At 48.5% G+C, this 25,644-nt stretch overlaps 1 protein-coding gene across 1 annotated transcript in view; it reads left to right on the forward strand.

Moving 5' to 3' along the window:
- FRMPD3 (FERM and PDZ domain containing 3) overlaps positions 1-25,644 on the forward strand; it is an 85,213-nt gene that overhangs the window by 3,453 nt on the left and 56,116 nt on the right. The window contains exons 2-4 of the mRNA XM_007456711.1: positions 18,404-18,558; positions 21,543-21,645; positions 24,880-24,925. Coding sequence (XP_007456773.1) covers positions 18,404-18,558; positions 21,543-21,645; positions 24,880-24,925 — 304 coding nt within the window. The remainder of the gene's footprint in view (positions 1-18,403; positions 18,559-21,542; positions 21,646-24,879; positions 24,926-25,644) is intronic.

Genomic DNA, 25,644 nt, shown 5'->3' on the forward strand with positions numbered 1-25,644 from the left:
CAGCAGGAAGATGCAATTAGGCAGAACAGAAGCATCTCTGGACATCTCCAAACGGGGTGACATGAGTTTACCAGGCCTCTGCTCACATAGCCTCTTTTGTTAAGTTGCTTCTTGGCCTGATTTCTGCCCTGTCCCCCCTCCCCCCATGTACTCGACGGACAGAGCTTGAAGCCGGTGCACAGGGCGGAAGTCGGGCCTTGCTCGGTTTGCTCCCTCACAAGAGGTTTGCCTGGTGCCTGCTAGGCATGGTGCCTGGGCTTCACATACCACCCGCATCATCTCAGGCAAGGAGGGGGCAGGTGGGCCATCTAGGCAAAGCAGTGGGAAGGATGTGCCTTTCTCTGTCCAGCTACGACTAGGCTGGCTTGCCCCGAGGGGGCACTGGGGAGGGGAACTTATGCCCCAGCAGAGCCAGACATGAGAGAGGGAGTGAGGAGAAGGTTTACTCGCTCGCTGTCTCCCTGTGTCAGCTCCAGCTACTTGCTCCCCCAGTCCACCTCTCCCCAGCACCCCTTTCCCACTCGAGCTGCCCTCTTCGTGCCTCCAGCCCCGCCCCCGCCCCATCTGTCTCTGGGCCAGTTCTCCGTGCCCTCCTTCTCTACGGGCCCAAATCTGGCCCCTCCTGTAGTCCCCAGCTGCAGTCCTCCAGAAAGCCTTGGCCTGCTGCTTCTGGAAATCCGCAGAGAGTGGATAAGGGCGAAATAAATAACTTCCCAAGTCCCCGGCAACTCTGAGATTCTCCAGCTGTTTGACCAGAGTCAGGGGTTGGAGCCTCCCAGGCTAGCGGCCTGGCCCATCGCTGCCTGGCAGCCTCACAGAGAGGAGGGAGATGGCGCAGCCAGCCCACTGAGTAGGCCCTCGTTTGGCTTCAGGAGGCTTTGCCTGGAACCCTGTGCAGCCGGCGCCTGCCAAGCAGCCCCCAGAGGGCCGCTGTTTGAGCCCTGCGTCTTTGGCTGCTGGGGAAAGCTACTTGTTGGGATGTTCCCAGGAGCTCCTGTCCACACCTGCTCCCCCTATCTGGCCTCCAAACCTTGTTTACAGTTCAGCCCTGGGCAGACTAGAGGCTAGGATCTGAAAAGAAAGATCTGGGTGGCCAGGGACCCTCTGCCGGCTTAGCGTTCTGGGCCAGAGCTCTGCAGCCCAGCCTGGCCTCGGATAGATGTGCTCACTGAGGGGAAGAATTCAGGCCTACTGCTCCCTTCCCTGCCAACTCCACTTTTCCCATCATGACCATTCCCTCTCACCTTCTGGAATTCTCTCCCCTTCCCATTTTCTCCTCTCGATCTCATTCTCTTTTGCAAGAAAAATACAGCCTCTGGTGGCTGGGGAATTGGCCCAAGCTGAGACGGTGTCCTGGGTCCCCTTCCTCAGGCTGTTTCAGATTTGCCCCTCGCTCGCCACATCCCCAGCCGTGAAATGGGGCGGGTGCCGTCCTGCTGTCAGTGTGGCAGAATAGCAGTGCCCTTCCCCAAAGAGCTTGATCACCCGGAGTCCTATACCAGAAGGCTCTCATTACTGCGTGGCCCACTGCCGGAGCCTGAGGGCAGAGCTGCGGACAGCTCGAGGGCATTTTGAGAGCAGGCGAGGCGCAGGACTGGGCCGCCAAAAAAAGCTAAGGCAAATGAGAGTCGGCGGGCACAGTTTCTCTGCCAGGCTTGCCTTCTCCAGGCCTGTCCTTTCTCCTTCACTGTCTCCAAGGCCCTCCTCTTGTCTCATTTCTGCGCTTCTGTCTGGGTTTCTCTGCTTCATCTCGCCTCTCCCCTCCCTCCTGGCTCTGTCTGGCCCCCTCTCCTGCTCAGCCGTCATCCCTTCCTGTCCTCACCTCTCCCCCTCTGGCTCGGTCAATCTCTGTCTCTGCCTACTTCAGAAATACTTGGTGTGGTACGTGGAGGGTGGAGGCGGGGTGCCCAGAGCCCCTTGGAGTGACACGACAACTCCTTCAAGCTCCCGTGAGTATTTCGTTGCTCCAGTCCCCCTCACTGCCTCTGCCAGTGACAGGTGAGTGGGGTCTATAATGCAGGCACTAACTCCGCCACAGCTCAGTGTCAGCAGCTTCCGACCTGGTGACCCATGCTGCCATATAGCATGAGCCTCACATCTGGCACAGCCCTCACATCTGTCACTGGGCTGGCAGCCCCAGCACGGAGGGTTTAGGAGCGTGTCTGGGCCTATTAGACAACACGTTTGAGTCTATTGGATGTGTAGCCCCTGAGGGGGAGAAGTACGGAGGGGAGGGGTCGGCTGTTAAGAGGGTCCTCTGCAGTATCCTCTCAGAAGCCTCATGGGGTCGGTCTTTTGTGAGGTGGCTCCAGTCTCCCAGGTATTTGTGGACGGACAAATGGCTTTGGTCTCTCTACCTGCTCCCCTGTGACCTGGTAGAACAGGTGATAGGTGCCTCCATTCCAGCCCTCAAGGGAAAAGCAATTGCTTGGACAACCAGAAAACGAATCCAGACGCCAGCAGGTTTTCCAGAAGATCCCTCTCCAGGCTCAGCTAAGGAGGAAGTTGCAGGGCCATGAAGACCTGGAGGGAAAGAAGGAGAAAAGCCCAGGAGGCAGCCCTGGGAAAGTAATCGAATTGTCTACCCAGAGGCTCTCAGGAAGGGGAAAGACTACCCAAAGTCATCCTGCCCACCCCCTGGGCCTCTGGCCATCCCGAAAGAGGAGTTGTTTGCTCTTTAAAGAAACATTCCTTCCCTGGGAAGGAGTAGCCGTTAGATTTCCCACCCAGGTACTCCTAAAAGGACTGGAGGCATTCTGGCTCCCACTCCTTCTTAGACTGTAGCCCTCCTGTACTCTTCCTTTTACTCCATTCTCTCCCTATTTTTGTCTTTGGGCAGAGATGTTGAAGGGTTTCTCCCGTGGACCAGACTCCCCAACTAGAAACCTATCTTCCACAGGCTGAGGCAGAACCAGTAGGCATTTGATAATGGATTGCATGGAATGGCCAGAGGATTCTAATCCGTATACCTCAAAATCACTCCTACCCGTGCATCCATCAAGCCATTTAGAAAATATGGGACTTCCCCGGTGGTCCCGTGGTTAAGACTCCACGCTTCCATTGCAGGGGGCATGGGTTCGATCCATGGTCTGGGAAGTTCCACATGCCGTGCGGTGCGGCCAAACAGACAAAAAAAAAAAAAAAAATTGGAACTTCCCTGGCCGTCCAGTGGTTAAGACTCCACTCTTCCAATATAGGGGGCGCGGGGGAACTAAGATTCCCGCCTGCCGTGCGGCACGGCCAAAAAATAAGTAAATAGAAAGAAAATATTTCTTGTAGCACCTACTATGTGCCAGGTACATACTAGGTGGCAGAGATACTCTGTTGAACAAAAGAGACATAGTCAATACTCTTACGGGGTTTACAGCCAAATAATCACAGAAATGAATCTATAATTACAGAGCCTGGTGAGTCTCACGAAGGAAACAGATCGGGCTGCAGCGTTAGGAATATCAGGGGGCAGAGTTCTCAGGGAAACCTCTGTGAGGAGGTGATATTTACATGGAGACCTGAAGGATGAAAGATCAGCCACGTGAAGAACGGGGAGAGAGCTTTCCAGGAAAAAGGAGTATGAAGTGGGAAGACCTCGAGGTAGCATAGAACTTGATGTGTTCGGAAACTGAAAGGAGGCCAGTGGGGCCAGATTGCCGTAGGTAATAGTACGAGTAGCATAAGAGAAGTTGGGCAAGGAGGAGAGCACAACAGGGCCTCGTCGGCCACGGCAAAGGACTCTGGATGCCCTTCACTTGCAGTGGGAAACGTCTGCAGGGTGCTAGGCAGGGGAGTGACGGGATCTGATTCGGGCTTTTGCAATATCTGTAGTGACCAGGCTTAAAAGGGGGCAGCAGTGGCGACAGAGGGAGACCAGGAAGGAGGCTACTGCAGCAATCCAGGGGAGAGATGGTGGTGGCTTGAACTGGGTGACAGCCATGGAGATGGAGAGAGTTGGTCAGATTCTGAAAGAACAGCTGCAAGGACTTACTGAAGGGTTAGAGGTGGGCGGTGAGGGAAAGGGAGAGACAGAACTCACGAATGACTCTGAGGTTTCTGGCTTGAGTCATTGAAGAGGTGATGGTGCCATGTACTAAGATGAGGAGGGCTGAGGGAGGCCTGGGCTTGAGGGGGGAAAAAAAAAATCAAGAGTTCAGTTTTGGACATGTTAAGTTTGTGATTCCGGTGAGACATGGCAGCAGAGAGGTCAGAGTAGATCATTGGAATGTAGGAGTTTGGGAGCTCACAGAAGAGGTGCGGGTAGAATTGGAAATTTGGGAGTTGCCTGCACATAGATAGACTGCATTTCAAGCTAGGGGACCGATGAGGTCACCTGGGAAAGAGAGTAGAGAGAGAAGAGCAGGCCTGCGACCGAGTTGAGAAGAACCGCAGTATCCAGTGATTAAGTGGAGGAGGAGAAACGCACAAAGGAGACTGAGAAAAAGTGGGCAGAAGGGTAGTTGGGTGTCAGGAAGCAATCACAGAAGCCAAGGTAGGAGAGTGTCCCAAGAAGGAGGGAGTGGTCAACTGTGTCCAAAGCTGGTTAGAGGCTGAGTAAGCTGAGGACTGAGAGATAACCATGAAGGCCGTTGGTGACCTTAACAAGAGTGACTCGGTGGAATTGAAAGATGTGGGAGCCAGATTAGAGTGGCTTGAGGAGCAAGTGGGAGACGAAGACCTGGAGAAAATATGTGTAAAAAACTCTTGAGCAATTTTGCCATGAAGGGGGGCAGGAAGTGGGGCAGTGTAAGGGGATTGTGGAGTGGAGCCAGGTGGTTTCTGTTAGTTTTCTTAAGGATGGATGGTTTCCATCAGCGTGCCAGCACGATTCTGGAGAGGTGAAGAGATTGATGACTTAGGGAAGAGAGTGAATGCCCAAAGGAGTAAAATCCTTGAGAAGTTAAGAGTACCCTCTATGGTACCAGAGCGTAACTGAAGAGATCTGCCATTGATAGGAGAAAAGAAAGATCCTCCATTTTAGTAGAAGGGGAAAAAGAAAACACGGGGACAGGTGCAGACAGGGTGGTGTGTAGATTTGGTGGTGGTAAGATGAAGGAGCTCTCATTTAATGGCTTCTGTTTTCTCAGTAACATATGGAATAAGGTCATCAGCTGAGACTTGTTGGGACAAATGGGGAGGTGGGGAAGGAAGATCTAGGAGAGAGGAGGAGCTATGAAAGAGTCATCTGAGAGAGTGAGAAAATAGTGGCCAGATAGCATTGAGAGCCCATACCAGGTTTGAGACCATGGGTACAAAGTGAAAGCCATCTACTCAAGTGTGTGGTTTTTCTCCAGCTGCCTTTAGCTACTTGGATACAGGCATGGATAATGCATATGGTTGAGTTTATTGAGGAGTGGAGTTTGCAAGGGAAGAATAGCAGAGGAAGAGGAAGTAAGGAAGTTGAAGGTGTTTGCAAGAGAATGATGTGGACATGAAGGGAAGTGACAATAAGAAGGAGAGCAGAAAGTGAACAACTAGGGGCAAGTGCTTAGGGAGGCCTCTCTGAGGAGATGACATTTAAGCTGAGACCTGAAGGGTGAATGAAGAGTTGGCTCTGCAAAGAATGGAGGAACAGATTTCCAAGGTAGGGAGTAACAAGTGAATAGGTGATCTTGATTAGTCCTGCAGTGGGAGTCCCTGCAGAGGTACACTGGCAGGATAGATGGGGAATACAGAGTGGGATGTTGGCAAGGGAGACTGGGGAGGTGGTCGAGTATCTGATGACGACCCCAAATCTAGGTGTAATGATGGAGTGAGTGACTGAGTGAAGGTAGAGGAAGCAGTTTTTGGAGGCCTCTTCGTCACGCTGTGGATGTTGAATTCACCAATGGTGGTATCAAGAGTTGGAGCGGGCACACACATTAGGGTGGCTATTATCAAAAAATGTCTAACATTAAAAAGATAGAAAATAAGAAGTATTGTCAGGGATGTGAAGAAATTGGAATCCTTGTGCATTTCTGTTAAGAACGTAAAATGGGGGACTTCCCTGGTGGCGCAGTGATTAAGAATCCGCCTGCCAATGCAGGGGACACGGGTTCGAGCCCTGGTCCGGGAAGATGCAACTAAGCCCGTGCGCCACAACCACTAAGCCCGCGTGCCACAACTGCTGAGCTCTCGCGCCTAGAGCCCATGCTCCGCAACAAGAGAAGCCACCGCAATGAGAAGCCCGCGCACTTCGAGCCCTCCGGGAAGATGCAACTAAGCCCGTGCGCCACAACCACTAAGCCCGCGTGCCACAACTGCTGAGCTCTCGCGCCTAGAGCCCATGCTCCGCAACAAGAGAAGCCACCGCAATGAGAAGCCCGCGCACATCAACGAAGAGTAGGCCCCGCTCACCACAACTAGAGAAAGCCCGCGTGCAGCAACAAAGACCCAACACAGCCAAAAATAAATAAGTAAACAAATAAATAAATAAATTTATTAAAGAATGTAAGTGGTACAGTCACTGTAGAAAACAGTATGTCAATTCCTCAAAAAATTAAACATAGAATTACCATATGATCCAACAATTTCCCTTCTGGGTGTATACCCAAAAGAAGCGAAAGCAGGGACTCATATTTGTACACCCGTGTTCACAGCAGCAGTATTCACAGTAGCCAAAAGTTGGAAACAACCCGTGTCCATTGACAGATGACTAAAATGTGGTACACATATACAATGGAATATTATTCAAACTTAAAAGGGAAGGGAATTCTGATTCATGCTACAACATGCATGAACGTTGATGACACTAGCCTAAGTGAAATCAGCCAGTTAGGCAAGGACTAATGTTGTATGGTCCCACTTATACGAGGTTCCTAGAGTAGTCAAATTGATGGAGCCAGAAAGGTAGAATGGTGGTTGCCAGCGACAGTGGGGAGAGCGGAATTGGGCATCAGTGTTTGATGGATACAGAATTTCAGTTTGGGGGGATGACAAAGTTCCAGAGACAGATGGTGGTGATGGTTGCGCAACAGTGTGAACGTACTTGATGCCACTTAACTGTGTGCTTAAAAAATGATGAAAATGGTAAATTTTATGTTGTGTACATTTTCCCACAGTGAAATAAAAAGTTAGGGGATTCCCTGGCGGTCCAGTGGTTAGGACTCGGCGCTTTCAGTGCTGGGGGCGCAGGTTCGATCCCTGGTCAGGGAACTAAGATCCTGCTAGCGGCACAGTGTGGCCAAAAATAAAATAAAAATAAAAAATTAAAAGAGCAGAGGGGAAGATCCCATGTGACTAGGAACTGAAGTCCTCACTGAGTTGTGGGGACCACCCAGGATGTCATAGACAGCAGTGGGGAGGGAGATAGAGTGGTAGAGGTGGGCAGCAGGCATGTTCCTCAAGGGAGCAGGATTTTTGGCGGAAGGAGGAAGGAGGAATGGCACTGGCAAGCAAGGAGGCACCTGCACCTACCTCCGCCCGCCACAGGCCCTGAAGGTCTTGAGATTTGAGAGGGAAAATAATCCAGCTCCTGCTTGAGAGGGCTGGCAGGCAAATGCTGTCCTCGAGGAATAGACCAGGCTTCCGTTGAGAAAGGTGAAAGGGCACTTTCAGAGAGTAAACGAAAGATATAGAGGGGTTTGCTGTTGACCAAGAGTTCCTGAGGGCACAGCGGAAGGTTTGAAGAGAAGAGAAGTGTGGCATTAGGGGATGAAAAGACAGACCCCTACGGGGATGAGAATCCCTGGGTTCTGAGGGATGACCAGAGTTGAGTGGACTTCTCTTTGGTGTCGACCGAAGTTAACAGGCATGTGAGGCCCGCTGGGCTGAGTCTCCCATATGGGAAGGTGGGCTTACAGGCAGGTAGGAAGTCAGTTCTGCGGCTGGAGTCTCTGACGTGCCCCTTCTACTGTGGTGGCTTCAAGGCAGGCTGCTCTGACAGAGAGCACTGACGTGGCCCTCCGTTCACTGGCAGAGGAGCGGTCTGCTGACTCTCCCCACCGCATCTACTCATTGCCTGCTACTTAGCTCACGGGTTCTTGGCCAAAATCATGTGGGAAAATTGGCTCTGGAGTTGGACGGACCTGGGGTGACATTGTAGCTCCACCACAGTGCATACAGCTGGGTGTTCCAGAGCAAGTTTAACTTAATCTCTCTTCACAAATTCTCAGTTTCCGCATCTGTAAAATGGCGATAATTTCTCCTACTTGGGGGGTTGTCGTGAGGCTGGATTGAGGCAGTATGTGCAGCATACCTGGCGCATTGCGAGTCCTCAGTGAATGGCAGCTGTTGTTTTTCAGCACCGTGCTCTCTCAGCATCTTCCTCAACTTACTCCCAGATGTTGTGAGTGCTCAGGCTGTTCTTTTGATGACCAAACTCTTCAGTAAGGCTAAACGGGGCCCCATCTCTCCAGATCTGTCTCTCCTTTTCCCTAATGCAAGCTTACTTTTCTTATTTCATATACTTTTAGAGCCCTCCCTGTTCTTTCCTTTTCTGATGCAGGCAGTGAGTTCTTTGTTTGCATGGCTTTATGTATTCTTTCTCCAAGACAGCATTTGTGTTTTCTTTTTTCTTTTTTTTTTAAATTAAATTAAATTAAATTTTTTATACAGCAGGTACTTATTAGTTATCTATTTTATACATATTAGTGTATATATGTCAATCCCAATCTCCCAATTCATCCCACCACCACCACCCGCCCCCTGCTTTCTCCCCTTGGTGTCCATATATTTGTTCTCTACATCTGTGTCTCGATTTCTGGCTGGCAAACCAGTTCATCTGTACCATTTTTCTAGATTCCACATGTATGTGTTAATATACGATATTTGTTTTTCTCTTTCTGACTGACTTCACTCTGTATGACAGTCTCCAGGTCCATCCACGTCTCTACAAATGACCCAATTCCGTTCCTTTTTATGGCTGAGTAACATTGTACTGTATATATGTACCACATCTTCTTTAGCCATTCATCTGTCGATGGGCATTTAGGTTGTTTCCATGTCCTGGCTATTGTAAACAGTGCTGCAGTGAACATTGGGGTGCATGTGTCTTTTTGAATTATGGTTTTCTCTGGGTATATGCCCAGTAGTGGGATTGCTGGGTCATATGGTAGTTCTATTTGTAGTTTTTTAAGGCCCCTCCATACTGTTCTCCACAGTGGCTGTATCAATTTACATTCCCACCAACAGTGCAAGAGGGGTCCCTTTTCTCCATACCCCCTCCAGCATTTGTTGTTTGTAGATTTTCTGATGATGCCCATTCTAACTGGTGTGAGATGATACCTCTTGTAGTTTTGATTTGCATTTCTCTAATAATTAGTGATGTTGAGCAGCTTTTCATGTGCTTCTCGGCCATCTGTATGTCTTCTTTGGAGAAATGTCTATTTAGGTCTTCTGCCCATTTTTGGATTGGGTTGTTTGTTTCTTTAATATTGAGCTGCCTGAGCTCTTTATATATTTTGGAGATTAATCCTTTGTCCGTTGATTCGTTGGCACATATTTTCTCCCATTCTGAGGGTTGTCTTTTCATCTTGTTTATGGTTTCCTTTGCTGTGCAAAAGCTTTGAAGTTTCATTAGGTCGCATTTGTTTATTTTTGTTTTTCTTTCCCTTACTCTAGGAGGTGGGTCAAAAAGGATCTTGCTGTGATTTTTGTCATAGAGTGTTCTGCCTATGCTTTCCTCTAAGACTTTTATAGCGCCCGGTCTTACATTTAGGTCTCTAATCGATTTTGAGTTTATTTTTGTATATGGTGTTAGGGAGCGTTCCAATTTCATTTTTTTACATGGAGCTGTCCAGTCTCCCAGCACCACTTATTGAAGAGACTGTCTTTTCTCCATTGTATATCCTTGCCTCCTTTGTCATAGATTAGTTGACCATAGGTGCGTGGGTTTATCTCTGGGCTTTCTATCCTGTTCCGTTGATCTATATTTCTGTTTTTGTGCCAGTACAATATTGTCTTGATTACTGTAGCTTTGTGGTATAGTCTGAAGTCAGAGAGTCTGATTCCTTCAGCTCCTTTGATTTCCCTCAAGATTGCTTTGGCTATTCGGGGTCTTTTGTGTCTCCATACAAATTGTGAAATTTTTTGTTCTAGTTCTGTGAAAAATGCCAGCGGTAGCTTGATAGGGATTTCATTGAATCTGTAGATTGCTTTGGGTAGTAGAGTCATTTTCACAATGTTGATTCTTCCAGTCCAAGGACATGGTATATCTCTCCATCTATTTGTCTCATCCTTAATTTCTTTCATCAGTGTCTTATAGTTTTCTGCATACAGGTCTTTTGTCTCCTTAGGTAGGTTTATTCCTAGATATTTTATTCTTTTTGTTGCAGTGGTAAATGGGAGTGTTTTTCTTGATTTCACTTTCAGATTTTTCATCATTAGTGTATAGGAATGCCAGAGATTTCTGTGCATTAATTTTGTATCCTGCTACTTTACCAAATTCATTGATTAGCTCTAGTAGTTTTCTGGTGGCATCTTTAGGATTCTCTATGTATAGTATCATGTCATCTGCAAACAGTGACAGTTTTACTTCTTCTTTTCCAATTTGGATTCCTTTTATTTCTTTTTCTTCTCTGGTTGCCGTGGCTAAGACTTCCAAAACTATGTTGAATAATAGTGGCAAGAGTGGGCATCCTCGTCTTGTTCCTGAGCTTAGAGGAAATGCTTTCAGTTTATCACCTTTGAGAACGATGTTTGCTGTGGGTGTGTCGTATATGGCCTTTATTATGTTGGGGAAAGTTCCCTCTGTGCCCACTTTCTGAAGAGTTTTTATCATAAATGGGTGTTGAATTTTGTCGAAAGCTTTCTCTGCATCTATTGATATGACCGTATGTTTTTTCTCCTTCAGTTTGTTAATATGGTGTACCACATTGATTGTTTTGTGTATATTGAAGAATCCTTACATCCCTGGGATCAATCCCACTTGATCATGGTGTATGATCCTTTTAATGTGCTGTTGGATTCTGTTTGCTAGTATTTTGCTGAGGATTGTTGCATCTATATTAATCAGTGATATTGGCCTGTAATTTTCTTTTTTTGTAGTATCTTTGTCTGGTTTTGGTATCAGGGTGAGGGTGGCCTTGTACAATGAGTTTGGGAGTATTCCTTCCTCTGCAATTTTTTGGGAGAGTTTGAGAAGGATGGGTGTTAGCTCTTCTCTAAATGTTTGATAGAATTCGCCTGTGAAGCCATCTGGTCCTGGACTTTTGTTTGTTGGAAGATTTTTAATCACAATTTCAATTTCATTACTTTTTATTGGTCTGTTCATATTTTCTGTTTCTTCCTGGTTCGGTCTTGGAAGGTTATACCTTTCTAAGAATTTGTCTGTTTCTTCCAGGTTGTCCGTCTTATTGGCATAGAGTTGCTTGTAGTAGTCTCTTAGGATGCTTTGTATTTCTGCAGTGTCCATTGTAACTTCTCCTTTTTTCATTTCTAATTTTATTGATTTGAGTCCTCTCCCTCTTTTTCTTGATGAGTCTGGCTAAAGGTTTGTCAATTTTGTTTATCTTCTCAAAGAACCAGCTTTTAGTTTTATTGATCTTTGCTATTGTTTTCGGTTTCTATTTCATTTATTTCTGCTCTGCTCTTTATGATTTCTTTCCTTCTACTGTGGGTTTTGTTTGTTCTTCTTTCTCTTGTTCCTTTAGGTGTAAGGTTAGACTGTTTGAGATGTTTCTTGTTTCTTGAGGTGGGATTGTATTGCTAGAAACTTCCCTCTTAGAACTGGTTTTGCTGCATCCCATAGGTTTCGGGTCATCGTGGTTTCATTGTCGTTTGCTTCTAGGTGTTTCTTGATTTCCTCTTTGATTTCTTCAGTGATCTCTTGGTTATGTAGTAACGTATTGTTTAGCCTCCACGTGTCAGTGTTTTTTACGTTTTTGTTTTCCCTGTAATTGATTTATAATCTCTTAGCATTGTGGTCCGAAAAGATGCTTGATATGATTTCAATTTTCTTAAAATTACTGAGGCTTGATTTGTGACCCAAGATGTGATCTATCCTGGAGAATGTTCCGTGTGCACGTGAGAAGAAAGTGTAATCTGCTGTTTTCGGATGGAATGTCCTATAAATATCAATTAAATCTATGCGGTCTATTGTGTCATTTAACGCTTGTGTTTCCTTATTAATTTTCTGGACGGATGATCTTTGCATTGGTGTAAGTGAGGTGTTAAAGTTCCCCGCTGTTACTTTGTTACTGTAGATTTCCTCTTGTATAGCTGTTAGCAGTTGCCTTATGTATTGAGGTGCTCCTATGTTGGGTGCATATATATTTATAAATGTTATATCTTCTTCTTCTTGGATTGATCCCTTGATCATTACATAGTGTCTTTCCTTCGCTCTTGTAATAGTCTTTATTTTAAAGTCTGTTTTGTCTGATATGAGAATTGCTACTCCAGCTTTCTTTTGATTTCCATTTGCATGGCATATCTTTTTCCGTCCCCTCACTTTCAGTCTGTATGTGTCCCTAGGTCTGAAGTGGGTCTCTTGTAGACAGCATATATATGGGTCTTGTTTTTGAATCCTTTCAGCCAGTCTGTGTCTTCTGGTTGGAGCATTTAATCCTTTCACATTTAAGGTAATTATTGATATGTATGTTCCTGTGACCATTTTCTTAATTGTTTGGGGTTTGTTTTTGTAGATCCTTTTCTTCTCTTGTGTTTCCCACTTAGAGAAGTTCCTTTAGCATTTGTTGTAGAGCTGGTTTGGCGGTGCTGAATTCTCTCAGCTTTTGCTTGTCTGTAAAGCTTTTGATTTCTCCTTTGAATCTGCATGAGGTCCTTGCCGGGTAGAGTAATCTTGGTTGTAGGTTCTTCCCTTTCATCACTTTAAATATATTGTGCCACTCCCTTCTGACTTGTAGAGTTTCTGCTGAGAAATCAGCTGTTAACTTTATGGGAGTTCCTTTGTATGTTATTTGTCGTTTTTCCATTGCTGCTTTTCATAATTTTTCTTTGTCTTTAATTTTTGTCAATTTGATTATTATGTGTCTTGGTTTGTTTCTCCTTGGGTTTATCCTGCCTGGGACTCTCTGCGCTTCCTGGACTTGGGTGGCTATTTCCTTTCCCATGTTAGGGAAGTTTTCGACTATAATCTCTTCAAATATTTTCTCTGGTCCTTTCTCTCTCTCTTCACCTTCTGGGACCCCTATAATGCAAATGTTGTTGCGTTTAATGTTGTCCCGGAGGTCTCTTATGCTGTCTTCATTTCTTTTCATTCTTTTTTCTTTATTCTGTTCTGCAGCAGTGAATTCCACCATTCTGTCTTCCAGGTCACTTATCCGTTCTTTCTGCCTCAGTTATTCTGCTATTGATTCCTTCTAGTGTAGTTTTCATTTCAGTTAGTGTATTGTTCATCTCTCTTTGTTTGTCCTTTAATTCTTCTAGGTCTTTGTTAAACATTTATTGCATCTTCTCGATCTTTGCCTCCATTCTTTTTCCGAGGTCCTCGATCATCTTCACTATCATTATTGTGAACTCTTTGTCTGGAAGGTTGCCTATCTCCACTTCATTTAGTTGTTTTTCTGAGGTTTTATCTTGTTCCTTCATCTGGTACATAGTCCTCTGCCTTTTCATTTTGTCTATCTTCCTGTGAATGTGGTTTTCGTTCCACAGGCTGCAGGATTGTAGTTCTTTTTGCTTCTGCTGTCTACCCTCTCAGCATTTGTGTTTTAACTTCAGTGCTATAATCCGACAGAATGAAAGCACCTCATCCTTCCCACGTAATTGTGGCCCTCTCATCGTCTGAGAATAGCATTGTAAAGTGTGGTCCATGAACAAGCAGCCTGGGCACCACCCTGGAATTTGCTAGAAACTTAGACCTAACTCCAGACCTACTGCATCAGAATTATTGTAGCAATAACCCCAGGTGGTGCATATACACACTCAAGGCTGAGCTGCACTGCTAGAGTAAGGAGCCCAAGTGAGGGCTTTCTCCTTTAGCAGAAGAAGGGTTAGTGTTCAAGGTCCTAGTAAGGCGACACCCAGCGAAGCTCCTTCACAGTCCCAGGGAAGGAGCTCCCATCCCTGCCACAAGGAGAAGATGGCATCTCCTGGGGTCCCAGCTGCCATGCGGGATCTCTGGAGCTTCCAGGAGAGTCAGACTCCTGTGACTGGAATCAGAGAGCTAATTGGCCCCATGTGGCTCCATAGCCTGCCAGTTGCAAGGGGAGTGACAAGACTCCCCAAGGAGCGAACCAAATGTAAAGAAAAAGGAGCCAAAGGCAAGGAGGGATGAGGAACTAAAAGCTGATGCCTGGGAGTTTAGCTGTTAGAAACGTAACAGCTTCCTGCCGAAAAGTGCAGGGGAGAGAGCAGCAGCTGAGAATCAATCCGTCTTCTTCTCAGTTCACCTGTCTTTCAGCCACATCCTGCCTAGCAACAGTTGTCAGCATGAGCTCCAGCCACCAGTCCCTCTTTGGACAGTGATGGGGAGATGAATTTAGCCCCAAGAGGAATTGTAGTCAGGGTGTCCACAGGGAGGCAGGTCGTCTAATCGTTGGGACAGTTCCCTGGAAAACGAGGGGGCAGAGCATATCGTGGGGCTGCCACTTAGAGGCAAGGAGTTAATGGGGGAAGGGCCTGGATTGTAGGAAGCGGGTGAAGTTTATCTTCAGCTCCCGTCCTCTGCCCCTGCAGCCACCCTGAATGATGCTACCAGTAACATCGCCACCTCTACATCTACGTGATACATTAAGCCTTCCAAAGTGTTTCTGTAACCATGATGTCATTTCATTCTCCCAATGACACTGAGTGACTGGGATCAGAGACAGGTGAATTAAGATGTGGGCTGGCCAGCCAGACTCAGCCAGGATGTGGAGAGCTTTGGCTGCAGGGTTGGGCCAACCCTGCAATGGAGACTGAATAGCCAGAGAGTCCAGGATCCTGAGTGGGTGTGGGTGTGGGTGCTGGGATTGTGGGCCCTGTCCAAGAAATTTGGCTCTAGCCGAGGCCCTCATTGGCCTCCACCTTGGAGTCTGGGCTGGAGGAGGATCAGAGACCTAGCCTATTTGGCAGGACAGTTAGCGAGTGTGAGGCAATAATGGATGTGAAAGCACCATTTTTCTGACGAGGTAATGGGTGTAAAAATGAAAAAAAAAAACACTTGGCTATAAAGTGTTGTTATCATTCGGCAGAAGATAAAAGGCTAGCCCTTTACCCGGGTCACTGACTACAGAAGGCAAGCCCGGCGCAGGGTGAGGGGACACCTCTGGGGGCCTTGGGTAGGAAAGGGACAGATTGAAGGCACTGCGTTCTTTGGGGCAAACAGAAGAAAATAGCAGATCCCAGAAACAAAGCTGGGCAGAGGGTGGGGCGAGAGGACCATAAGCTTTGGCTGCTTCATAATTTTGTTTAGGGTTGCCCTGTTCAAAGGGACCAGAAGGCAGAAGCCAAGCATCTTTCAAAGTGCGTGTTTCCCCCAGGATGGCAGTCACGTGACCCGTGGACAGCTGAGCTCCCGTCATCCGTCACCGCTTGACTTCAGTGTCACTCCCAAGTCTCTAGGCACTTAGCAAATTTCAGAGGGACTGAGCCGCAGACACTGAAAGATGCAAACCCCATGAGGGCAGGGACAGCTTCCATTTGCATTGCAAAATGGCCTTCTGGTCAGTTAAGGGAGGTATTTCTTCCCTGACCACAGATGCTGGGAAGGCCCAGATAGTGTGAAAAAATGGCTGCTTGCAGAATTGGGGGAGGATCCAATTAGGGACAGGTGGTCCAGCTCTGTTAGGGACAAGCCGGGGACGAATGTGCTCTAGTCGCAGCTGGAGACATGCCTGTGACTGTGGGAGAAATAGCCGGGTCCCTTGTGGGGAGATGGGGGCCACCCACAGACAGAGCTTAGCCTCTTGTCACTCTTCCCATCACCGCCCTTTCCTGGCCATCCAGCACGGTTCCCGTCTCCTCCTGGGAGCCCTCTCTGGTCCTCCACCCCCTTCTCTGAACACACAGTTTGGGCCTTAATCATGGACTTCATATACTATTCTCAGTTACCACTCTAATTCTCTTGTTCAGTGTACACTTGTCTCTCTGACCTGCCCCCTCTCCCCCCGCGCCCCCTGCTAGACTGGAAGATCTTTTTTTTGTGGTATGCAGGCCCCTCACTATTGTGGCCTCTCCCGTTGCGGAGCACAGGCTCCGGACGCGCAGGCTCCGCGGCCATGGCTCATGGGCCCAGCCGCTCCGCAGCATGTGGGATCTTCCCGGAGCGGGACACGAACCCACGTCCCCTGCATCGGCAGGCGAAGTCTCAACCACTGCGCCACCAGGGAAGCCCTAGACTGGAAGATCTTTGAAGGCAGAGATCTGTCACTTCTTGGGCCCCCCAAAGCTCCAACTGGTGTGAGTAGGCCCTCAACAAATACCTGTTGATGGATTAACATAGTCAAAACAGGAAAGCAGAACACTTGGGTCACAAAAGGCTCTTAGCTTGTTGGGTCCCCTGGCACCAGGAGTGTCTGTTTTCATGAGGACTGGTGGTGCCTCAAGGCCCAGTGCAGACTGGCGTGTCCTCAGCTTTGGAAGAAGAAAAAGGCAGCAAAACCGAGGCTGCAGTGGCCCGGGGGCCCTGCATGCAGGACAGGGTAGCAAGCGCTCCCACGGGTGTCTGGATCTTCCTTACAGTGTCCCTGCTCCCCATGTGCCCCAGGATGTGCAGCCCGACAGGCTCTCATCGTCCAGGTTGCCCTGGCTGGTGCCCATGGCAGAAATGAGCTGGTGTCATCCCAAGAAGAGGCCCCTTTGGTGCCAGTGAGTTGAGGTCGGATGACAGGAGGCAAAGGGCTCGTTTGGGAAGCAGCTGTAGGGGTGAGGCAAGATGGCGGCTACAGGAAGATGTTCTCTGGCTCCCTTCAAGGCCAAGTGCCTGCCTGCCACCAGGAGCAGAAATGAGGGAGGTGCCAACCTGAGGCCACCCTCACTGAGCCCCTGTCCTGGGAGGGTCCCTATCCAGAACACCGGCCAGCCAAGTTCCAGCTTCCAAGTGACTTTCTGTTGAAGAGTGACCATTTGTCTTACCAGCATGAGAGGGAAGGAGCCAGTTTCTGAATTCATCTTCAGCAGGCTTGACCTCATCTTAGCAGCTCCTTCCACCTCCCTCAGGGGCACCAGACAGAGCCCAAGCCAGCATGAGTGCAGCCAGAGTTGATGTGGTCGGATTCAAATCAGCCACAGTCCGTCTTCCTGCCTGAGTTCTTCTGTGAGAGAGACAAGCCCGGGACTATGAATTTCTCTTTTATACGATTACTCTAAACCTGCCGAATCTGTGTCCCGATAAGCAACCTAATTGCTTACAACCACTTGCTCCCGAGGAATTTGGTATTCTTCGCTAGTCAACAATCACTCCCATAGTGTCAGAACCTCCCACTTCTTTTCCAAACCTTACACTAGTTTGATTAATTCGCTCCTGGCCCTCTGTATCTTGTTCAGAAGGGCACTGCCTGGAACCTTAATTTTTGAGAATACACACACCTAGGCTAGGAAACTCAATCCCTTTTATTAGGCCAATTCAGGGGGCTGAGGCTCTGGGCCTCTTGGGTCTGGTCCGCTCTCTTCTACCTCCACCTGCCCTATCCTGCCTGCCGGCCATTCATTCCCCTTTTTGCATCTTCCCTTGCCCCTGCACCCAAGTGCCTTCACAAAGCCCAGGGTCCCCCACGTCCTCACCCCTTAGGGCTCTTCATTCAGATAGTGAGCTCAGACCCATCCTTGCCTGCAGGATGCTTCACCCTGGCCCTTACTGTAGACCCTCTATGAAGTCCTAGTGTAATTCCTAAGCTTCAGTAAGGAGTGCTATCTATAATCTCTCCCGAGTACTGAGGCAGCGATTTCTCTTCTCCCAGCTCGTCTGGGTTCGGGTCTTCCGGCAGCCACAGGAGGCAGCTCCCCTTCTTGCCCATGGGAGCCGCTCTCCAGCTCTCCCATTAACTGAAATAAGCTGGCGTTATGCACGGTTGTGTAGGTGCGGGTCCTCCACGTGAGCCCGTTTGTTTACATATGGCATCTCAATAGTTTATTTTTATATATAACCTAAGGGACATTAAAGTTTAAAATTACACAGGGACTTCATGAAGGTGCTCCACATTCTGAAATTACTTCACATTCCTTCCCCACTTCCTTGCCTGTTTTGTGGTCCCTTCCCTCAAGGTTCTGGTTTCTGTTAGGGAGTTAATAGCCAGTTCAATGGGTGATGACCTTTTGAACTAACTAGCTGTTAGTCCTTTTTAGGACTGACTCTAATGTCAGGCTCCATGACGCCAATTTCCTCTGTTGGCCCTGGCCCTGTAGACAAGTGGCTTCTCTTTCTAGACTCTTCTTTCTCCAGCCTGAAATATGAGGCAGCCCTCACCTCTGCTGGTGCCGGAGGATGTAGGAAGCGATGTGCGTGAACTCCCTGGTGCCATGGGCAGCACCCTTATCGGCATCCCTCCCAGCTGCTTCTGAGGCTTAGTTGCCTTTGCGTCTTGTTTTGCTCCCATCTTCCCCTTCCCCTCAGTCATGTGATACAGGAAGAGAGCGCAAATGATATGGAATGTGAGCAGCTGCCAGCAGAGACGCTGCGACAAGTGACCATTCACCGGGACCCTATATACGGCTTTGGCTTCGTGGCCGGCAGTGAGAGGCCTGTGGTGGTGCGATCTGTGAGGCCAGGTAGGTGTCCCTCAGAGTGTCCCCGTGGCCCTGGCTCCTACCCCCGCAACACCCACACATCGCCCCAAAGAGCAGAGCACCCGAGTATACTGTGTTGCCAAGGAACTCATGAAGGGTGGGTGAAGACTTGCCAACCAGTAACTGTGTGACGGAGCTAGGCTTTTAAGACTTACCCACACACACCACCGAGGCTGCTTGGGCTCTAGACAGAGGCTGTAGTTGATGGTTTAGTAGGGTCTGGGTCTTAATAAAACTTCCCTTTGCACAGAACCTTCATAGGAGAGCCATACTGCCTTGGATGAGGAATACTCATCCGATTCAATTCAACAAATATGTATTGATCGCCTACTCTAAGCCCAGCAAGGTTATAGGGAAATACAAGACAGAGTTCCTGTCCCCAAGAATCTAGCCATCAGGCTCTGGAGGCTAGTACCCGTTCATGAAATAGGTCATCCGTTAAAGACTGGAGTCAGGATATAGACCATAGGTGGGAGAGGAGAGTGAGATCTCCGAACGCCACAGAGGCAATACAACACCTGCCATCGACGTAGGTACTACTGTGTGCTTTACACCATCTTGTTCAATCCTCACAGCTGCGCCCACAAGGTAAGTAATACCATTCCTATTTTACAAATGAGGAAACTAAGGCATAGAGGAAGAGAAATGACTTGTCCAGGGTCACTCTGCTAGGAAGCAGCAGAGCTAGGATTCGCACTTAAGCCTGTGTAATGCCATGCGGGGGGAGCAGGGCTTGAATGGGACCGTGCGGGGTGGACCAAGAGAGAACCCCACCGGAACTTTAAAAGCCTGCTGTCATGAATGAAATGGGAAAGGGCCTGAGCACTGTTTTGTTCTGAATCTTGCTAGGCATTGACAGAAAAGACAGACGGAAAGGAGCTCTATTCCTGACTTGCTGGGCCTGAGGCATTAGATGTTTACAACAGTTTCTCGCTCAGTCAAGAGGAGCAGCCGGAGTACAAACTGGTCTAGCAGAAATTTGATGAATTTTGCAATCCTCCAAGGAAAAGAAAAAGATTTTTGTAAGCTCGCTCTTCAACTAGAGGGCATAAAGTAAAAAAAAAAACGATTCAGTACAAGAGTTCATGGCTGACCTAAGACTCCCGGTCAGTCATGCAGTTTGGCGAAAGGTTTTTGAGTCTCTGATCAGAAGTCAGATTTGTCCTGGGAAAGAGGGACCCACATAAAACTTAGTAACAGACCACCAGGAGACCCTGGTTTAACTTCAGAGGAGACAGAATTCATAGGGTTGCTGCAGGTGGTATCAGAATGTAGAAGAGGGGGTTGGAGAAGTGGAGAGAAGGAAAAGCCACAGGGGAGACCACAGGAGGCCACAGGGCCGGCAGGCTGATTGCAGAGAACTTGTTTTTGAGAGCACAGGAAAAGATAAGATGCATCCTATAGAGGAACAGTTATGGTTGAACACGCCAACAAACCATTCCGTGAAAATAGTAGTAAACTGAGCTTACTACTGCATCAGAGAGCCAAGGCTTGTGATGGAGATTGAGTTCCATGAGGACCTCCTCCATTAAAAGGAAGGAAGGAGGGATGGATGGATGGAAGGAAGGAAGGGAGGAAGGAAAGAAGGGAGGGAGGGAATAGGTAGAGTGGCCTCTACCTGAAAGATGGGCATAATTGGCAGAAGTAGATAGGAGGAATGAAATGAGTTGAAGGAATTGTCCCTTGGAGGATACGATAACTACCATTTATTGAATTCTTACCAACATCAATCAGCTGTTTTAAGTGCTATACATTCATCATCCCATTTATCCTCCCAACATTCTTATGATGTTACTTCTCCATTTCACAGATGAGGAAAGAAAGATTCAGAGAGATTAAATGTCTCGTCCACAACTAGTGAATTGCAGATATGAGGTTAAGAGTCCGGGCCTGGCTGGCTGGCTGCAAAGAGTGGACTCTTCACCACCATGCTTCCCATTTCTGAAGTCACTGTGCTGTCAGGAGACTGGGCCTGCTGGCTGAGCCACACTTAGCACACAGGCCCCACTCCCCAGAGCCATTGAGCTGTGCTCAGGTGACACAGTGGCCTTGTTATCGTCCATGTTTGTGGAATTTGCACAGCACACTTCCTTGTAGAGAGAGGAATAGTTGGGATCTGGCCCTTTTGAGTGGATCCCAATAAGCGTCCAGGCTGGTTTGAGAGAGGCATGTCGTTAAACATCTCTTTCAGGTTTGAGTTAAGCTGGGTCCAACTTCTCATTCTCCCTGAATCTCTAAAAAGCTTTCCTCCAAGAAGGTCTTTGCTAAACACCACGAGCAGCATAGCCCGGGGCACCCCTCAAACCCACCCTTCACCCCAACCAGGAAGGTAAGGCCCTCAGGCAGGTCTGCTTTCTAAACCTTGACAGTAGAGATGGGAAGCAGGGAAAGGAAATTTCCAAGTGCCCGTGATTTAGGGTCTATGCCTTGTTCCCCTCATTTCTTGGAGAGTAGCATGTCTCAGAGGTGAAAGAAAATAAACCCTTCAGGTCTTTTAGTCCATCCCCCTGTCTCCAGGCAAGTGAGCGCCTACATCCTTCCAGACGAGTGAGTTTGGATATGGTTCAAGTAAGAAGATTCCTCGCCCCCCCCCATCACCTGTAGCCCCTCCAATAGTCTGGAAGCCATTCTCTATGCCCACGTAGATCCCTCCTGGTGAAACGGAAGTTTGTGTTCCTCTCTAGACCCAAGCCAGGAAGCACTCATGAACCTCGTCTGAGCACCAGGCCTTTGCTACCACACCACCCCCAGCCAAAGGAGGGCCACTCCATTCTCTTTCTCCAGTCCTCTGCCCTCCATCCACAACAGGCAGCAGTGGCCCAGGGCTCAAACAGCGGCCCTGCCACTGGCACCACTCGGCCCGCAGCGTCACCTGCACCCACGTCAGCTCCCTCAGGCAGTGTCAACTCCCTCCCACCCAGGCCTGCGCTCGCCCAACCCTCACGCCTGTCTCCTCTCCTCTGCAGGAGGCCCCTCTGAGGACAAGCTCCTGGCTGGTGACCAGATTGTGGCTATTAATGAGGAGGACGTGAGCGAAGCCCCCAGGGAGAGGTTCATAGAACTCATCAGGTAATAGGGCCTTGGCAAGAGCTGAGTACGGCCCTCCCCATCCCACCAGTGGCGTAGCTGTGGCTGCCACAGCTCTCCCTGGCCCTGAGAGAGGAGCCCTCCCAGGGAGGGCAGCCCGAGCCAGGGCTCCTGGCTACCCAGGACATCCGGGGCCCAAGGGCCCTCACACACTCTGGCTTAGCCTCGTCCAGTGATGTGAGCAGACATCACCGCTCACATCACTGGACAGCCTCCTGCCAGAGCTCACCTCACCTCCCTCCACCCAACTACTCCCCTTACCCATGCCCTTTGGTTTTCGACTTGCTGTGCAGTAAGTGACCAATGAGAACAAGTGAGTGACCAATGAGAACAATGAGTGACCAATGAGACAGACCAAGTGAGCAGTGAGAACCAAACAAGCCATTCAAAGGACATTCTGAGATAAGTACAATGTGACCAAGTCACTGTTTCCCATCCCCCCCTCCCAAAAAAAAAAACACAAGAAGAAAATCCAAATCCCTGGCCAGTGGGTTGAAGGAGGGAACCTGCCATTGTGGATTTTGCTCACAGTGTGTGTGACCCCTTAGTGCCCTCCCCATATGGGGGCAGGTGAGAGAGAGAAAGGGGTGTTAGCAGGACCACCACCCTCTGTCCATGGAGTAATCACATTGACTTTTCCTCTCCTTTACCTCTATACACACCAAGCCACCACATACTACACACACACCCACATGCACACCATACACACACAGACACAAAACATGGCACCACACACACACACATACCACATACCACACACACACATCATGCACTACAAACATGCCTGCTCGCTCACACACACACACACGCACGCACGCACGCACGCACGCACGTACCGTAGGCACTCCCACATGCCCACCACATGCACACACAGCACCCCCACGCCCCCTTGCATACACGTGTTGATAAGGAATGAGATGGTAGAGACGATGGCTCTAGATTCCACGGGCTGACCTCAGTTTGGAGGACCTGGGCTGTCTCCCCTCAAATAGAACCCTGTGCTCGCCCTCCCGCTCTCCCTCTCTGCCTGCTGTAGTCTGTTCCATCTCTGCATCCATCTCCTCAACCCTTCTTGATTTGGAGTGTTTCCATCCCACTTGTCTTTCTCGTTCTCCCAAAGGCCACCTGCCTCCAGACCCCCCCTCTCCCCTTCAAAGGCAGAGGAGCGGTACCCCCTTGCTAGCTCTGGAGGGGTGTGCAATACTCCATCCTGAAGTCCAGAGCAGGTCTTCCTTTACATGCTCCCCCTCCAGCTTAATATCTTGGCATGTGTCTGGTCCCTGATGACCCTTAGTTTGTCTCTTCTCCAAGTTCAGTTTGTCCATTGCATTCCCCCACTCTCCACCCTTCACCCTTCACACTCCACCACCACACCAATATGGGGTGAGTTCTTTCAATCCCATCAGGGTATGCTGGCGTTCTTTCAGGCTGACCCCTCGCAAGTCTTTGCTTTGCTTCCAGTGGATATCTTTGCACCCCAGAACAAGGTAGACTGATTTTGTGAGGGAGCCCAGAGCATTTTCTGGGTCAAGACAGAGCTCACTCATTTGATAACCTCAGGGGCTAGCAGATCATTCATTCATTCAGTAAATATTTATTATAACGAGTGTCTACTGTGCATGAGGCATTGTTCTAGGCACTAAATATACAGCAGTGAATAAGCTAGATGAAAATCCTTGCCCATTGGAGTTTACATTCTAGTGGAAGGAGACACGCCATAAGCAATAAACATGATAAATAAGTATTGTACAGTATACTAGAAGTTGATGAATGTTATTGAAGAATAGAAAGGGGACCAGGATAAAGAAGACCAGGAATGCTGGGCACAGGGGTGCAGAGTGCAACTTTAAATAGCACGGCCAGTGTCGGCCTCAATGAGGAGGTGACATTTGAAGAAAGACTTGGGGACTTCCCTGGCGGTCCGGTGATTAGGACTCCATGCTTCCACTGCACAAGTTTGATCCTAAGATCCTGCATGCCACGCAGCGTCGCCAAAAAAAAAAGACTTGAAGGAAAGGAGGATGTTAGAGAAGGCAAGAAGAACCCAGCGTAAAGGCCCTAAAGCAGGAGTGTGTCTGGTGTGTTTGGGGAACAGGGGAGAAGCCAGCGTGTGGAGTGGGGTAAAGAAGGGGGAGGGTGGTAGCTACTGCAAGGACTTTGGCTTTGTTCTACATGACATGGGGAGACGTGGCAGGGGCCGGAGCACAGGAGTCACATAATCTGATTTACACTAGGCACCTGCCCTGGTCAAGAGACAGGATTTTCTATGGTGTTTTCCCTGGAATACAACTCCTTCCTTCCCCTGGGAGCTTCCCAGACCCTGCAGATGATTCATCCCTGGACTCTGCCTCATTGAATGTGGGAAATGGTCCAAGTCCTTGAGCAGGGAGCCTTGGCCTTTCTTGAATACCCAGAATCAAGGGCATCTTGACTCTGCTTCCTGAACACCTTTGTTCCCAGAAACATTTGAAAAAGGCCAACAAAGAGAGGGGAAGCTCCTTCCAGGAGAACTCTTTCCATTCCTTTAGTTCTTCTAAAGGATTATGTATTCCTGGAAGAGAATTTTCATACCTCACAGCTTGTTGGATCATTGGCATAATTCTTGTCTGAAGAGTTTCGAATTCTTCATCCTTTTGAATATTTGCTATCTGGAGAGTCTTGCCTTCCATCTGTTGCTTCCTGGCTCTCATGTTTTTGGTCCTTCAATTAAAACAAATCTGCTGAGTATGAGTCATGATGACCAAATGACCTCCTTTGGGTTTCTCCTTTCAGTTTCTCCTCTTGCTTAAATACCAAATTGCCAATAATCATGGTGCACGCTTCCCAGGACTCTGACTGTGCTCCCTTTGAGTTTCATAATTCAGGTCTTTAGTTTTCCTTGAGAACTTTTTAGCCTATAGATAAAATTGCTCTCTGTTTGAGGATTTCTACAGAGAGAATGTGAGAGGGAATATGAAAAAAGACCTGAAAAATGACAACCCCACAGATAATGATAGTACCATCTTCAGACGCCTGTGTGAACCTATATGTATGGTGTATGTCAGCCGCCACAAATCATGGCAGGCGAGGCAGCCACGCACGTATTTAGATTTTTGCCCCCTGTCCTAATCCATATACCTGAATGCAGCCCAGGGGAGAATTCTGGTGTTGCTTCTTGTGCTAGATGAGTACCCAGTGCATGATACACTACTCTCCTGTTCCCTCTTCTCTCTGTAGGAACGCTAAGGAATTCATCGTTCTTACAGTTCTGCACACTCATCAGGTGAGTGAGCCTCTTTGCCATCCGCCCTTCCTCCTGACTGAGACAAGAGTATCCCCATATTGGAAAGTTATAGCCATGGGAGAAGGGGAGGAGAGAGACGAAGACCAACATTGTTGTGAGCCAGGGACTGAGGAGTGAACTTAGAAGCGTACTTTCGGAACATCTTGTCTACGCTCACATCCCAGACTTGAGGATTTTGAAGGGCTACACAGTGCTTTGTTCTGCCTTGTGCTCTCTGCTTTGCCCCACTTAAGCTTCCCCACCCCTGCCCCAGTTCCAGACATATTTTCTACCTCCTTCATGCTGTGCCCCACCAAAATTTCCCTGTCCAGTGTCCGATTCCCTTAATCCTTGCAGACGATGGGTGCTAATCTTATTTATTCATTCACACAGGTGTATACTAAATGGCCTACAATATGTGAGACACAGCACTGTTTTGGGGGATTTACTGTAAAGTTGCTGGGGAGGTACAGTTGGACAAACAGGTTCATCTTTGTCCAGGTTCAGTCACTAACTGGCTATGTGACCCTGTGTGAGTTAGTTCCCTTTTCTGAACCTGTTTTGTCATCTGTAAATTGAGGGATTTAGACTAGAACAGTGTTCCCTGAACTTGCCTGATCATAAGAGTCACTAGGACTGTTTATTAAAAGTGAAAGTCAGGCTTCCCTGGTGGCACAGTGGTTGAGAGTCCGCCTGCCGATGCAGGGGACACGGGTTCG

This window comes from Lipotes vexillifer, unplaced genomic scaffold (genome assembly GCF_000442215.2).
Source record: "Lipotes vexillifer unplaced genomic scaffold, Lipotes_vexillifer_v1.1 scaffold1728, whole genome shotgun sequence".
Taxonomy (NCBI): Eukaryota; Metazoa; Chordata; class Mammalia; order Artiodactyla; family Lipotidae; genus Lipotes; species Lipotes vexillifer.